Source organism: Mobula hypostoma, chromosome 20, assembly GCF_963921235.1.
Source record: "Mobula hypostoma chromosome 20, sMobHyp1.1, whole genome shotgun sequence".
NCBI lineage: Eukaryota > Metazoa > Chordata > Chondrichthyes > Myliobatiformes > Myliobatidae > Mobula > Mobula hypostoma.
In genome coordinates this window covers 52,980,762-52,998,654 of record NC_086116.1, presented here as the reverse complement: position 1 = coordinate 52,998,654, position 17,893 = coordinate 52,980,762, and the positions used below count along the sequence as shown (strand labels likewise).

Here is a 17,893-nt window from a genome sequence, read left to right as displayed (position 1 = left end):
AGGGAGCTGGAAAAGGCAAGTAATAAGGGTAATGACATTTGTAATGGGGGAATGCAACATGCAAGGGGATTGGGAAAATCAGGTTGGTGTCAGGTCGCAAGTGAGGAAATCTGTTGAATACCTTCAAGGTGGCTTTTTAGAACAGCTTGTGCTTGGGCCTTCTCGGGAGAGGCCATCTTAGATTGGCTGTTGTATAATAACCCAGATCTTATTAGGGAGCTTAACATAAGAAACCCTTAGGAGGCAGTGATCATAATATGATTGAATTCATACCGCTATTTGACAGAGAGAAGCACAAGACACATATATCTGTATTGCAATGGAATAAAGCGAATTACATGGGCATGAGAGAGGAGCTTGCCTAGGTGGATTGGAGAAGGATAATGGCAGGGATGATGGCAGAGCAGAGATAGCTGAAGTTTCCGTGAATAGTTCACAAGGCGCAGGATAGATGTGTCCCAAAGAGGAAAAAGTTCTCAAATAGTATGGGTGAGCAACTGTGACAAATTTGTTAGAGTTCTTTGAGAAGTAACAAGAAGAGTGGACAAAGGAGAGGCAGTGGGTGTCATTTACTTGGATTTTCAGAAGACATTTGATAAGGTGCCACACATGAGGCTGCTTAACAAGGTAAAATCCTATGGTGTTACAGGAAAGATACTGGCATGGACAGGCAGGAGGCACCAAGTGGGAATAAAGAGGGCCCTTTCTGCTTGGCTACTGGTGACTAGTAGTGTTCCTCAGGGGTCAGTACTGGGACCGCTATGTTTCACATGATTTAGATTGGGGTAGGCAACCTTAAGCACAAATGATTTTCTAGCATGCGTTATTCAGTAATTTGAGGCAAAACATAACTAGATGTATTTAAATGGATAATTCCCATATTTCAAGTTTTTTATCGCATTTATCTGGCCCACCGTCCGCTCATTAGTACGTGATCTGGCCCACAGAGGCAAAAAGGTTGCCGACCCCGATTTATGTAATGGAATTGATGGCTCTGTGGCAAAGTTTGCAGATGATACAAAGACAGGCGGAGGTGTAGGTAATGCTGCGAAAGCAATGCAAATGTAGTACAGAGTAAAGGAGGGGGCTTAGGACCCAGCCCTGAGGGGCACCTGTGTTGAGGGTCAGAGGGGCAGAGGTGAGGGAGCCCACTCTTACCACCTGCCGATGATCTGACAGAAAGTCCAGGATCCAGCTACACAAGGAATTATTTTGCATTCCTACAAAATAATTCCCATCAGTTTTCTGCAACTCGAAATCTCCCCTCACCACCAACGTTCCCACATGTTAAGAAGTGATGCGTGTTACTACAGAATGATTTTCCTTGATATTAAGCAATCTCTCCTGTAAAGTATTTTTCCGTTTCAAGATTTAAAAAGCAGAGCTTCGAGCCAGTTTCCTATGAGTTAGACAATCCGCACTAGAAGTGCGTAAAAAAAGCTACTTTTTAAATCCTCAGGGTGGAGATCGAGATTTTCAAGGCAGAGTTTTGCGGCAGTTTCTCTGAGGAACATGCAATCAGCAAGAGGGCTTTATTAGAAAGGGTCAATAAAAATAATTCAAGTGCAAGCAGAGCAGCCTGTCTTGTGAGGGTGTCAGTCTTTAGAGTGGCTTTTGTTCACCAGACTTGGACTAGGAAGACTGTCTAGTAAAGTACACTCTCTCTGTTCTTATGTGTTCATTCCTTATTTATTAGTGCATAGTACAGTGAGAACGGCTCCAGGGGCAGTGTTTTGTACTATGTGTGGGATGTGGGAAGTCTGGGAGACCTCCATTTTCCCAGATAAACTCATCTATACCATGTGCACTGAGCTGCAGCTCCTGAGAGAACATACTAAAGAACTGGAGGTGCAGCTCGATGACCATTGACTCATATGGGAGAACGAGGAGGTGATAGACAGGAGCTGCAGGGAAGCAATTACCACTAGGTTGCAGGAGACAGGTAGATGGGTGACTGTCAGGAGCAGGAGGAGAGGAAATGCACAGCCAGTGCAGAGTACACCTGTGGCCATTCCCCTCAAGGATAATTATATATCTTTAGATACCATTGAGGGGGACGACCTAACAGGGAGCCACAGCGACCAGGCCTCTGGCACTGAGTCTGGTGCTGTGGCTCAGAAGAGCAGAGAGGAGAAAAGGACTTCACCTAGACCAGATGGTGTACACCCCAAGGTTCTGAAGGAGGTGGCTGAAGAGATTGGGGAAACATTAGTAATGATCTTTCACCCTCCTACAATATTTCACTGGTTTTCACAAACTATGTTGTGTTTAAATTTGGAAAAAATTAGAAGTGTGGTTTATGACCCTTCCATTAAATTTGAAAAAACTTGGAGGCCATTTATTCAGCATTTTCATATGATGTAATTTGACCATTTCCAATCTTACTTTACTTCTCTGTCGTGTTGGTTGAGAGGAATGGAGTCGTCGACACTAAGGTTTTCTTTTCTCCCATTTTTTATGATGTTAAAATAGCCCAGGTCTTTTTTTAGTTTAGTTGATTAATTCTGTTTAGATTAGTTTTTTTTTGGGGGGGGGTTATTTTTTTTTTTGTTTTTCTTTCCTTTTTCATGATTTTTGTCTAGATATTTCTTTTTGTTCTGTATTATTCATTGGTATCCTATATGATCGGGAGTTTTGTCGATTAAGTATTATTTGGTTTTATAATTACTCTTGTTAATTATAACAATGTATTCCCAATAACTCTGTACTGCTATTATGTCATGTTTATATTTTATGAAACTAATAAAAAGATTGAAAAAGAAAGGAAGTAATGATCTTTCAAGAATCACTAGATTCTAGAATGGTTCCAGAAGACTGGAAAATTGCAAATATCACTCCACCCTTCAAGAAGGGAGAGTCAGAAGAAAGGAAATTATACGCCAGTTAGTCTGACCTCAGTAGTTTGGAAGATGTTGGAGTCGATTGTTAACGATGTGGTTTTGGGGTACTTGGAGGCACATGATAAAATAGGGCATGGTCAGCACAGTTTCCTCAAGGGAAATCTTGCCTGATAAATCTGCTGGAATTCTTTGAAGAAATAACAAGCCAGAGAGACAAAGGAGATTCAGTTGATGCTGTGTACTTGGATTTTTGGAAAGCCTTTAACAAGGAGCTTAACAAGCTATTAGCCCTAAGTATTACAGGAAAGATTCTAGCATAGATAAAGCAATGTCTAGTTGGCAGGAGGCAAAGAGTGGGGAAAAAAGGGAGCCTTTTTTGGTTGGCTGCCGCTGATGAGTGGTGTTCCTCAGAGGTCTCTGTTGGGACTGATTCTTTTTCCGTTATATGTCAATTAATTGGATGATGGAATTGATGTCTTTGTTGCAAAGTCTGCAGATGATACAAAGGTAGGTGGAGGGGCAGGTAGTTTTGAGGAAGTAAAGAGGCTACAGGGATTGGACAGATTAGCAGAATGGGCAAAAATGGCACATGGAATACAGTGTCAGGAAGTGTATGGCCATGCACTTTGGCAGAAGAAATGAAAGGGTTGACGACTTTCTAAACTGAGAGAAAATACAAAAATCTGAGGTGCAGAGGGATTTGGGTGTCCTTGTGCAGGATTCCCTCAAGGTTAATTTGCAGGTTGAGTCTGTGATGAGGAAGGCAAATGTAATGTTAGCATTCATATCAAGAGGACTAGAATATAAAAACTAGGATGTAATGTTGAGATCTTGTAAAACATTGGTGAGGCCTCACTTGGAGTATTATGAGCAATTCTGGGCCCCTTATCTTAGAAACCAGAGGGTTGAAAGGAGGTTCACGAAAATGATTCCAGGATTAAATGTCTTGTCATATGAAAAGTGTTTGATAGCTCTAGGCCTGTAATCACTGGAATTCAGAAGAATGAGGGGTGACCTCATTGACAACTATTGAATGGTGTAAGGCCTTGATAGAGTGGATGTGGAGAGAATGTATCCTATGGTGGGAGAGTCTAAGACCAGAGGACACACCCTCAGAATAGAGGGGCGTGCTTTTAAAACGGAGATGAGGAGGAATTTCTTTAGACGGAGTGATGAATCTGTGGAATTCATTGTCACAGGCAGTCTGTGGAGGCCAAGTCTTTATGTATATATAAGGCACAGGTTGATAGGGGATGGAGAAGGCTTGTGTGAAACAAATAAATTTTGTCAATTTTAATTTTTAGCCACTCAGTGATGTTGGGAAATAATATTCAGATATGACATTATCTTGTTGTATGGTTTGGGAGACACAGTCGATTCCCTCCTTTGTCATGACTACTCCAGTGTGCGGACATATGAATAAAGTCTTGAGACATCTTATGTTGCCATGGTCTTCATCTACAAGGCTTTTTCTGTGAGGCAAGGCTTATGGTTTAGGAAGTGCAGATATCAGGGAAAGAAATGGGATTTAACTATCAGGGTAGATGGGGGAAAGGTAGTAAAAGAGAGGAATTCAAACGAGTAATGAGTTAAAGTACAGTGACTTAGTGGAAGTAAGTACAGGCTGAAGGATTATTCAAGGAGCTAGCCATGGCAACTGTGGTTCCCCAACACAGTATGTCGGAAAAAAAAATGCTTCACAGATGAACAGGACAAGAGTGCTGTACTCTGAGGCATCGGTTCACTTCTTTAGACTGGAGATGGTACGGCAAAGGAGGGACTCAACTATGACTGCCAACCAATTAATTTAGTGAATTTCAGAGTTGTACACCTTGATAATAAATAAATCTTTAAATTCTGGAATGTCAGGTTCTCGTTACCCAAATGCCTGTAACATGGAGGTAACCTGTGGTAGGTCAGATAAGATTAAGGTTTTTGGAATAAAGGTGGCTACAGAGATTGGAAAGGAGCTGAAATGTCTTTTCAATACAAAAGTAACAGAATATTTTTAATAACTACCAACTTCACAAAGAAGTTTGAAAGTAAAATCACAACAAGCAACAGCTTCCTAAGCTTCACAAATATCCACCAAGAGCCGGCGGCCAACGTGATGGAGGATCAGCGAACCATAGCCGACAGTAAATAGATCCAAGATACCTTAATCCTTTCACAGCAGGTCATATACAAAGATTAGAGAGAAAATCTGCTCACATGGTGATTCCATTTTTACCCACTTTAATTCCAATAATCAATTGTTAATATAGGAAAAATTTCAGTAATGCAAGGTGAAAAGTCAAACTACAGGAGGACAATTGCAGAAAATGGTAGCATACCAAGGAATGTTAATCAGCAAAGCAACCTTGGGCTTCAAGTTGAATAGCTTCCTGAAAGTGGCAACAGAGATCAATAGGGTAGTGACAAAGGCATATGGCACACTTGCCTTCACATAAAATTTGGATATCACATACAACTTTACAAAACACTGGTTAGACCACACTTGGAATACTTCTCTCTCTGGTTGCCATGGTACAGAAAGGATGTGATGGCTCTGGCAGAACTGAAGGTAATATTCACTAGGATATTGTCTGGATTGCAGGACTTTCATTATGGGAAGAGATTGGATAGGCTGTGCTCATTTCATAGGCAGGTGAAGGGTGACCTGACAGAGGAATACAAAATCTAAAGACGCATAGATACGTGGTTAGATTCCTTATCCAATGGCGCAGGTATCAACAACAAGAGGATATAGATTTAAGACAAGAGGAAAAGTTTTAAAGGGAACTTGAGGGGAAGATTTATTTCTAATTTACAGAAAGTGGTTCATATCTAGAACTCATTGCTGGAAGAGATGGTGGAACCAGATACAATCACTGTGTAAAAGAGACAATTATATAAGCACTTGAAGAGGCGAGGCACGAAGGGCAAAATCTTCAGAATGGACATTGTGACTGAAGGGCAAATTTCTGTAATGTACAATTCTGTCTAGATCTAAACCTATTTGTGTAAAATTTCCATAATGATTAACCATTGTTAGAATATAGGACACTTCCTGTCAACCCACTATCTCTTTACTGAAAGCTTTCAAAGCAACACTGGAGGGCTGTGTGTTTAATGTAGCACAGACATTTGGCCATGTATCAATTCTCACTTGGCATCACACCCTCTTTCCCTTTGTTTGAAGTTCTAAGGTCAAAAAGAACTGTAAAACACCAGATTGTATGCTTTGGTTCTCAACTGAGGCTTTATAATGAAGTCCCATTCTTTAACAAAAAAAATGATGCTTTGAATCAGAAAAGCAAAGAAACCACCACAATATTATCACTGATCATATTCCATTAGTTGACCTCTTCTGCATAAATGTAAAGCTGGATTAACAGAACTTTCACAATACATACTTATAAATAGTCATTGTCACACAGGCTAATCTGCTTCCATACCTCCGCAACATTCTCCTCTGTACTTGCTGTTTGTGATGGTGTTGAGTGCAATGTTTGTTTTTGTAGCTCCTCAATTCTGGCATTCAATGAGGCAATTTTAGCTTTCGCCTGTAGTTTTAGCTTTGAGAGTCTGGCATCAAAGAGCTCCTTCTCCTCCTACAAAACAATTCAATATTCACTTATCAAATGGTATGCTATGGTCAATACTCACTTGTGCAGGATCACACTGAGCAGATCACCCTGGAAGATGCTCCAAATGAGGCCTCACCAGTGCCTTATAAAGCCTCAGCATCACACCCTTGTTTTTTTATATCCTAGTCCTCTTGAAATGAATGCTAACATCCCATTTCCTTTCCTCACCACCAACTCAACCTTCAAATTAACCTTTAAGGAACCCTACACTAGGACTCCAAAGTCCCTTTGCACTGCAGATTTTTGAATTTTCTCCATGTTTTTATCCCAGCTACCAAAGTGCATAACCACCCACTTCCAAACACTGCATTCCATCTGCTACTTCTTTGCTCATACTCTTCATCTGTCCAAGTCCTTTTGCAGCCCCCTGCTTCCTCAACACTATTTGCCTCTCCGCTAATCTTTGTATTGTCCACAAATTCAGCCACAAAGCCATCAATTCCGTCATCCAAATCATTCACATACAATGTTAAAAGAAGCGATTCCTATCTCCCTTTGAACTTGTAGCCCACAGCCTGGCTACTGTTCAGAGGCTTGTATACAACTCCCATCAGGGACTTATTACTCTTGCAATTCCTTAACTCCACCCACAACAATTCGACATCTTCTGACCCAATGTCACCTCTTCCTAAGGATTTAATTCCATCTTTTACCAACAGAACCACACCACCTCCTCTGTCTCCCTGTCTGTACTTACGATACGATGTGTATCCTTACACTTTAGCCTCCCATCTATCTTATGGACAGCAACACTTTATTTTGTATCTAGGTAACCTCTAACTTGATGGCATGAACATCGACCTCTCAAACTTCCAGTAATTGCACCTCCAACCCTTTCTTTCACCATTCCCCATTCCTGTTATCCTCTCTCAGCTTACGACCTTACCTGCCCATCAACTCCCTCTGGTGCTCCTCCCCCTTCCCTTCCCTCCACGGTCTTGTGTCCTCTCCTATCAGATTCCTCCATCACCTGCCACTTTGTACTTCCTTCCTTCCCCTCACCTTCTTACTCTGACTTCTTGCTCTTTCCTTTCCAGTCCTGATAAAGGGTCTCAACCTGAAAAGTCGACTGTTTAGTCTTTTCCACAGATGCTGCCTGGCCTGCTGAGTTCCTCCAGCATTTTGTGTGTTGCTTTGGATTTCCCGTATTTGCAGATTTTCTCCTGTTTGTGAACCTCCTAACTATAATCTTCTTTCAGCTGTGACTCAGTGATCCCTACAACATTATACCTGCCAATCTCCAACTGTGCTACAAGATCATCTACCCTATTCCATATACTGGAACCATTCAAATAGCACACCTTCAGTCATGTATTTGTCACCTTTTTCTATTTTGTCCCTGTTATATTGCAACTAATGACACTGACTGCAATTTTGCTCTATCATCTACCTGTCCTTCCTGACAGTCTCACTGGACACTACCATCTGCCCCATTCTCAGCCCTATCACTCACTTTCCCATCTCGCACCAAATTAGTTTAAACCTCCCCAACAGTTCTAGCAAATCTGCCCACAAGGACATTTGTCTCTCTCAGGTTCAGGTTTAATCCGTCCCTTTTGTATGGGTCATACCCTCCCCAGAAGAGATCCCAATAAAGTGGCCCAGTCAGTGGCCACATTATAAGTACAGGAGTGGAACCCGAAGTGGTCTTCAGCTGCTGTGGCCCCATCCACTTCAAGGTTCAACACATGTGCATTCAGATACACACTTCTGCACACCACTGTTGTAATGCATGGCTATTTGAGTTGCAGTTGCCTTTATGTCAGCTTGGACCGTCTGGCCATTCTCCTCCGCCCTCTCTGATTAGCAAGGTGTTTTCACCCACAAGGTGCCGTTCACTCAATGGTTTACTGGTTATCACACCATTTCCTGTACACTCTAGAGACTGCTGTATTTGAAAATCCCAGGAGATCAGCAGTTTGAGATACTCAAACCACCTACAATCAGTCCTTGGTCATAGTCACTTAGATCATATTTCTTCCGTATTGTGCTGTTTGGTCTACACAACAACTGAACCCTTTGATCACGTCTGCATGCTTTTATACATTGAGTTCCTGCCACATGATTGGCTGATTAGATATTTGCAGTAATGAACAGGTGTACAGGTTTACCTAATATAGTGGCTGAGTGACTGGGTACAAGAGGGAGACAATGCAATGGATATGTTGGCGTGCCAAAAGCTGTTAACTCCAGACCAAATCAGAAATAAATACCATAACATACCTTTAATGCAACATCTTTACTTTGAAGTTGAAAGTCTTTCTCACGTACAAGTTCTTTGAGTTGAATGACTAACTGCTCTGTGTGTGCAAGACGCTCCACCACATCTTCTGATACCTCACCACCGGTCTCCATCCCAGACTGGTGACTGGTCACCTACGTAACACAAATCCATAGCTCAAAATGGGAATAGGTCAAACCAGCAATTAGTACATGGGTGTAGCCTATTGGAGAAATGATTAATACTCCTCTTACTTCCCTGTGTACAGAGTAATATTAGAAAAATAGCACACAAATTGCAGCAGTGAAGCAAATGAGCACAGATGGACTTCTGCATTAGTTCCCCAGTTTTAACTCTTAATTCTTTTAGTGGCCTCAAGCCTTTCCTGTTTTGAACATATTTAGATTAAGCATCCACAGGGATAAAGAATCTGAATATTCATAACTTTCAGTAATAAAATTTTCAACCTATTGGTTAATTTGTCATCTTGAGATCATGACACTGTTTTTTTTGGCAAAGAAAACTGCCTCTCAGTATCTACACTGTCAAATATCAATTTTCAATCTTCGGAACAGCCAAGGAATACAGTCCATTTTACATAACTTCTCCCCACTACATAGCCTTTTGTTCACAGAATCTGATGCACCCTTGTAAAGTAAATGCTTATATGTTTCAGACACCAATTTTCTAAGCCCACACAGGTGGAAATTTAATGAAAAACTTTTGCTGGTCACACTTAGTGAGCATACACTTTCATCACTACCCCTCTTACCCTTTTATAGTCCCTGATAATACCCTTTACAATCATTAGTGTCTTGTATGTGATACGAACAAAGAAGATATTGTTCACTTATGTTAACATTCCTTCCCACCTCCAGGGCAACATCTCTCAAACATAACTCAAAGAAACTTTGAGAACTATTACCTCATTTCCAGAGCTAACTTAACCCGTGCATACATCCCTATTAATTCTATTCAAAGAGGATAATCACTGCTCCACTATATTCCGATTATATACAGTACCTCAATATTACTTATGACAGAGGCAGAGTAGGAGAAGCCTCCTCCTGAAACAGATTCTTAAAACCAAAGAAGAATTTGCAACAGAAAATATTCTAGAGATATTGACACCTAATTAATACAAGCGACTACCTCTAACATTATTGCTAAACTCAGACTCACTGTTCTTTGGGAGGCATTAGTCTCATTTCCACCATCTTCACCAGACAGGTCTTGCAGCACAGTATTGACTCCTTTTGCCAAGTCTGACAGGCGACTCAACATGGTGGGAGCTGCATGAGAAGCAAAAAAACAAAATGTTAGGTCATTCCTCAAGGCAAATAATGTAAGAAGCAAATAATGATGTACCAGGAAGCCATGTTTCAGGTAAAAGAGGGTAGTGCAAAAAATACAGAAGGATATTTGGCTTTTTATGCCTGTTCCACCATTAAATAAGATCACAGCCAATTCTTTTTCCCTTCCACTAGGACTACAATCCCTTGAATCCCTTAATTCTTTGCATCACATTGTTGTGTACTTATACACACTCAGTAACTTACTTTCTACAGTACTATCAGCTAATGATTTCAAAATATTGTTCACAATCTTGGCGATGAAACTACTGCTGAATGGTTCAACTGTTATTTTGAAACAATGACGCTGGAGTTTAGATGCCTTATCCAGCTGTAACATCAACTCTGTATCAACCCAACCATGCCTAGTAAGACATTCCTTATGTTTCAGCAAGGTAATCTCTTATTATTCTAAACTAAGCGTTCAGTGTAAATCTGTCCCACGACAAACTTAGTATCTCATGAGTCAATCTGCTGAAGATTCCCTCAATCATAAGTCTCACCTTTCCAAGGTAGGGAGATCAGATCTCAACATTTCAGTTGCAGGTAAGATGTCTCTAACTTTAATCTTCTCTCAATAAATATAATTTACTTCTTACCGCATACTGAATTTGCATAATGATTTTCAGTGATTTGTATAAAACACCCAAGTCATCAATCGCTCACTACTTAAAAAATATTGTCGTTCTATTTTTTCCAACCAAAGCGGATACTCTCACTTTCTTTTACAGATTTTATTCCATCTCCCATGTCCTTACCTTGCCCTTTCTTCTCAGCCTATCTCTGAATTCTCTGCATTTTCCTTAGGGCAAAAATGCTACCATATTTTTAATCATCAACAAACCTGAAAGTATTACACTGGAGCGCTCATCAGCCTCATTGATGGAATTTGTGAACAAGCAAACTTCAGTACCTATTTCTACGGCAACTGAGAGATAGGCATGTGATCACAGGCCACAAATCCAAAAATGAACCATTATACTATTCCTCCCATCAACAAAACAATTTTGGAACCAGTTTATTCCTACCTTGTTTCAGTTTCACTAATTAATCCTTCATCATTACCATATACTACCTAAGTACCACACGCTCTAATTTTACATGTTGCACCTTATCCAGGGAGATCTGAAATTTCAAATCCACCACCACAATCAGTTCAACTTTATCTATTTGACAAGTAACAACCACAAACAATCCTAAAAGAATTTTTCTAATATGATTTCCCTTTCAGAAGTCCATAATCTTTCTGCCCTATCGATTATTACTTTGCAAATGCCCTGTCATCATTTCCTTAACAACAGATTTTAGCATTTTCCCTGCTACAGACGTCAGGCAAAGCTGGAGATGAATGAGCAGCAACAGAATTATTTACGATGTTCAAGGAAAAGAAGCATGGGATTGAGTCCAATTGACTTTTTAAAAAAGCCAACATTTAATTGGCCGAATGACTTAATTCTGTACTGAATCAATATGTAAGGTTGTAATTATGCATTTTCATATTCCAACCTTTTTTATGCCATGGACCAATCCCATTAAGCAAGGGACCTGTAGACCCCAGGTTGGGAATCCCTAATACAGAAAATGGAAAATAGAAAAACAAGTAAGGATTTACTGAAGTACAGGCACATAACTTACGAAAGTGTGCATCTTCATGCACCTATTGACGGATCGGGTGGATAATACAGGGCCTTGGTGGAGGCCTTTGTCAAATGGTGCAAGCTGAATCATCTGCAGCTCAACACCAGTATGACAAAGGTGATGGTGATGGACTTTTAGGAAGACTAAGCCTGCATTGCTCCTTGTTACTACTGATGGTGAGGACGTGGATGTGGTGAGAACCTACAAGTACCTGGGGGTGCACCTGGATGACAGACTTGAGTGAAGCACCAACACAGAGGCTGTATACAAGAAGGTCCAGAGTCACCTCTACTTCCTGAGGAGACTGAGGTCCTTTGGAGTACGCAGGCCTCTCCTTCACATGTTCTACCAGTCTGCTGTCGCCAGTACAATCTTCTATGCAATGGTGTGCTGGGGCAATGGCATCAACACGGGTGACGCCAACAGGCTCAATAAACTTATTAGAAAGGCTGGCTCTGTTATAGGAGTCAAATAGGACATACTGGAGGCTGTGGTAGAACAAAGGACCCTACGGAAAATCCTGGCAATTCTAGACAATGCTTCTCATCCTCTGCATGCCACCTTGGCTGAACAGAGAAGCACTTTTAGTAAGAGACTAGGACAGCTGCGCTGCTCCAAAGAGCGTTATATGAGGTCATTCTTACCCTTGGCTATAATGAGTCAACCTATAGCCGGGGAAGTGATGATCTCCTCCTGTTAGACTGTTTGTGGGAACTTATTTTTTATTCTTTCTACTTCTCTTCTAATATTTGTTTATCTGTGCACTTGTGATGTTGCTGTGACACTGTAATTTCCTTTAGAATCAAGATAGTATCTATTGATCAAGATGAAAAAAAAAACTCCTGGCAGCGTGTACTGTAATAGCATAAATCAGTAGGTTAATTGTGACTGAATGGACTATAAAAAAAAAGGAGAAAATTAAATGAAAGTGAGTGATTAAAATGGATAGAAAAGATCTCAAAGGTTAAGAGGAAGCTAGATGGGTTGAGGTGATAGATTTATTAGCATATTTGACTGTAGACTAATGTGTTAATTTTAAAAAGGAGATAGTAAGAGTTACAGAACAAATATATACCAATAAAAATAAACAACAGAAAATGTTAAAAAAAAGGAATAAGAGGTAGCATGAGGTAATAATTTCAAATTATAGTAAAAAATTACAATTTTCCTCAAATGCATCAGTAAAAAGAAAATCATTGGATGTGCAAATTACATGGATGACAAACAAAATTTAAGTATGAAATTTGTAGAGAGCAGGATATTGAATAAAAAAGGTTAAAATTGAGAAAGCAAGGGAAGGATGGAGAGCAATTTCTCAGAGATATCAAAATCACAGTATTGCTTTGTAATTAGGTTAGTAAAAAAAATCTGACTTCTTGACAATGGGTAATTGTAGTACTATAAATGAGAATAAGCAAATAGAAGAAATGCTAAGTACGTATCTAATCTGTCAGATTTTCTATAAATGAGGATACTTATCAAAAATTAAAAAGAGCAAAATAACAGCAAAGAATAAAATGATGGCATAGAAGGTTGATGCAGTCCAGGACCAGATAAATGGTTTTCATTTATTTTAGAGAAAGGAGGTATAACACTATAGATATGCTATTAGAAACCACAGGTCCATGAACCAGTCCTCATCAGGGATTCAGAAGTGGAGAGGGTCAGCAACATTACATTCCTCAGTGTTATCGTTTCAGAGGGTCTGCTCTGGGCCCAGCACATGTGCAAATATAAAGAAAGCACAGCAGTGCCTCTGCTTCCTTAGGAGTTTACGAAGATCAGCATGACACCTACAACTTTGACAAACTTCTATAGATATGTGGTGGAGAGTACATTGACTGGCTGCATCACAGCCTGATATGGAAACAGCAATGCCCTTGAACAAAAAAAAAACTTACAAAAAGTAGTGGATACTGCCCAATCCATCTCTGGTAAAGCACTCCACCACTCAGCAGGTTAGGTTGCAACTTTATAAAACTCTGGTTAGGCCACATTTGGGGTATTGCATACAGATCAGTTCACCCACTATAGAAAGGATGTTGAGACTTTGGAGAGAGTGCAGAAGAGGTTTACCAGGATGCTGCCTGGTTTAGAGGGCATGTGCTATCACGAGAGGCTAGATCAATTTGGATTGTTTTCTCTGGAGTGTAGGAGGCTGAGGAGTGATCTGATAGAGGTTTACAAGATTATGAGAGGCACAGACAGAGTGGATAAAGAGCATCTGTTTCCTAGGGTTGAAATGTCAAACACCAGAAGGCATGCATTGAAAGAGAGAGGGGTAGGTTCAAGGGGGATGTGAGGGGTAAGTTTTTTTTTACTCAGAGTCATGGATGCCTGGAATGCGCTGCCTTATATGGTGGTAAATGCAAATACATGAGAGGCTTTTAAGAGATATTTGGATAGGCATATGGATGTAAGAAGATGGAGGAATATGGACATGGAGGGATTAGAGTTTGGATGTTTTTTAGCTGGTTTGGCACAACACTGTGGGCCAAATGGCCAGATCCTGTGCTATGTTCTATAGGAACTGTTACAGATAGCTACAGAAAATAACCAATATGAGTCATGGAAGGTTATCTTTACATATTACACAAGAACATTTAAGAAAAGGTTGGATAGATTTTTGCATAGCAGTGGAATTAACTGTTATGAGGAAAAGGCAAGTAGGTGGAGATGAGTCTATGGCCAGATCAGCCACGATCTTATTGAATGGCAGAGCAGGCCCGACGGGACAGATGGCCTACTCCTGCTCTTATTTCTTATGTTCTTATGTTAATCCAGATGAAGATGTACAATTTTGATCACTACACCGCAGGAGGGATATTGCAGCAATAGAAAGCATGTTCATTAACACATTACTTGGTGCAAGAGAACATATACACAAGCTACAGTTTGAATGTCTAGGCACCTTTTGTAGAGCTATTTTAGACCATAAGATATAGGAGCAGAACTAGGCCATTCAGCCCATCATGTCTGCCCCACCATTCTATCATAGCCGATCCCAGATCCCACTCAACTTCCTACACCTGCCTTCTCGCCATATCCTTTGATGCCCTGACCGATCAGGAAGCAATCAAATTCTGCTTTAAATATACCCATGGACTTGGACTCCACCACAGTCTGTGGCAGAGCATTCCACAGATTCACTCTTTTTGGCTAAAAAAAAATTCTTCTTTACCTCTGTTCTAAAAGGTCGCCCCTCAATTTTGAAGCTGTGCTCTCTAATTCTGAATAACCCCACCATAGGAAACATTCTCTCCACATCCACCCTATCTGCCACTTTTTTGCCCATTCTTCCAACCTGTCCAATTCCTGCTGCAATCGCATTGCTTCCTACCAGTCCACTTGTCTTTCTATCATCCACAAACTTTGCCACAAAGCCATCAATTCTATTATCCAAATCACTGACAAACAATGTGAAAAGTAGTAGTCCCAATACTGACCCCTGAGGAACACCATTAGTCACTGGCAGCAAACCAGAAAAGGCTCCTCTTATTTGTTAGATAATAGGGAGTTATTTAATAGACATCTAGATATTATGAAGGAGCGCAACAGTAAAAAGACTACTTTCACTGATTGAAACTGAGGAAACATAAATCTAAGATTAAATATAAAAGATTTTGTACTGAAGGCAGGATGAACTATTTTTATATGGAGGATTATAAGTGACTGCAATGCATCACTGTACAATGCATCAATGTTAGTGTCTAAGGTTAAGCCACAAATGAACTGTGAAACAACAAAGAAATCTACAGCACATTGTGGGCCAAAGGGCCTATAATGTCGTGCAGACCATGTAATCTACTCGAGAAACTGCCTAGAATTTCCCTCCTGCATCGCTCTCTATTTTTCTAAGCTCCATGTACCTGCTTAAAAGACCCTATTGCATCCCTCTCCACCACCATTGCCAGCAATGCATTCCATGCACTCACCACTCTCTGTGTGATACACCTACCCCTGACATCTCTTCTGTACCTACTTCCAAGCACCTTAAAACTATGCCCCCTCATGTTAGCTATTTCAGCCCTGGGAAAAAGCCTCTGGCTATCCACATAATCGGTGACTCTCATCATCTTATACATCTCTATCAGGTCACCTCTCATCCTCCTTCGCTCCAAGGAGAAAAGGCCAAGTTCACCCAACCTATTCTCATAAGGCATGCTCTCCAATCCAGGCAACATCCTTGTAAATTTCCTCTGCACTCTCTCTATAGTATCCACATCCTTCTGACAGTGAGGTGACCAGATCTGAACACTGTACTCCAATTGGGGTCTGAACAAGGACTTATATAGCCGTAACATTACTTCACGGCTCTTGAACTCAATCCCACGGTTGATGAAGGCCAACACACCATATGCCTTATTAACAACACTGACAACCTGCGCAGCAGTTTTGAGTGTCCTATGGATACAGACACCAAGATCTCTCTGATCCTCCACACTGGCAAGAGTCTTACTATTAGTATTATATTCTGTCTTCAAATTTGAACTACCAAAATGAACCACTTCACACTTACCTGGGTTGAACTCCATCTGTTACTCCTCAGCCCAGTTCTGCATCCTACCGATGTCCCACTGTAACCTCTGACAACCTGACAGACTATCCACGACATCCCCAACCTTTGTGTCATCAGCCAACTTACTAACCTACCCTAACCAGAAGACCACAATTTGTGCAGATTGGTGATAACACCTCCTCCTCGCTGACGATCAACACTGGTGCACCTCAGGATTGTGTGCTTAGCCTATTGCTCTACTCTCCCTCTACCCATGACTGTGTGACTAGGCATAGCTCAAACACCATCTATAAATTTGCTGATAATATAACCATTGTTGGTAGAATCTCAGATGGAGACAAGAGGCTGTACAGGAGCGAGATATGCCACAGCAACAACCTGGCACTCAACGTCAGTAAGATGAAAGAGCCGAATGTGAACTTCAGGGAAAGGCAAGACAAAGGAACACATACCAATCCTCATAGAGGGATCAGAAGTGGAGAGAGTGAGCAGTTTCAGGTTCCTAGGTGTCAAGATCTCTGTAGACCTAACCTGGTCCCAACATATTGATGCAGTTATAAAGAAGGCAAGACAGCGACTATACTTCATTAGGAGTTTGAAGAGATTTGACATGTCAACAAATACACTCAAATACACTCAAAACCTTCTATAGATGTACCGTGGAGAGCATTCTGACAGGCTGTATCACTGTCTGGTTTTGTTGGAGGGGGGGAGGGCTACTGCACAGGACCAAAAGAAGCTGCAAAGGGCTGTAAGTTTTGTCGTGTCCATCTTGGGTACTAGCCTACAAAGTACCCATGACATCTTCAAGAAGCAGTGTCTCAGAAAGGCAGCGTCCATTATTAAGGACCTCCAGCACCCAGGGCATGCCCTTTTCTCACTGTTATAATCAGGTAGGAGGTACAGAAGCCTGAAGGCACACACTCAGCAATTCAGGAACAGCTTCTTCCCCACTGCCATCCAATTCCTAAATGGACATTGAACCCATGAACACTACTCACTTTTTTAATATGTATTATTTCTGTTTTTTTGCATGATTTTAATCTATTCAATATACATATACTATAATTGATTTATTTATTTATTATTCTTTTTTCTTCTTCTATATTATGTATTGCATTGAACTGCTGCTGCTGCCAAGTTAACAAATTGCATGACACATGCTGGCGATAATAAAACTGGTTCTGATTAGGCTATAGTTACTGAGTTATGAACATACAGTGCCTATAGAAGTATTCAAACCCCACCCACCCCCCCCAGAAATTTTCATGTCTTATTGCTTTACAACATTGAATCACAGCGGATTTAATCTGGCTTTTTTTGACACTGATCAACAGAGAGAGACTTTCATGTCAAAGTGAAAGCATTTCTCTACAAATTGATCTGTCTGTCTGTATCTTGTTTTACGGTGGTTGGCATCCAGCTTAATGGTGCATTACTGCCACCCTCTACTCCAGAATGTGCACTAGACATACATTCTAAATCCCTTCGCCCAATCACACACACACACACACACACAAACCTACACTTCACCCTCCCATCTTTGACCATCCTAGTATCCTATTCCTGTTTATTCGTCATATTCTATAAAAAACCCCTGTACCCCTTAAAAACGCTAAAAATACCAGGACTTGTGCTCTCTCACCCATGCCCAGCAACCCTTTTAATGTGAATTCCTGCATCCCCAACTCCCT

The 17,893-nt window shown here is 40.8% G+C and overlaps 1 protein-coding gene across 1 annotated transcript in view; it reads right to left on the bottom strand.

The window, feature by feature from the left end:
- LOC134359533 (golgin subfamily B member 1-like) overlaps positions 1–17,893 on the bottom strand; it is a 111,942-nt gene that overhangs the window by 68,852 nt on the left and 25,197 nt on the right. The window contains exons 2-4 of the mRNA XM_063072935.1: positions 9,873–9,982; positions 8,693–8,845; positions 6,278–6,433 (exon numbers count right to left, since the gene is read on the bottom strand). Coding sequence (XP_062929005.1) covers positions 6,278–6,433; positions 8,693–8,845; positions 9,873–9,974 — 411 coding nt within the window. The 5' untranslated portion in view covers positions 9,975–9,982. The remainder of the gene's footprint in view (positions 1–6,277; positions 6,434–8,692; positions 8,846–9,872; positions 9,983–17,893) is intronic.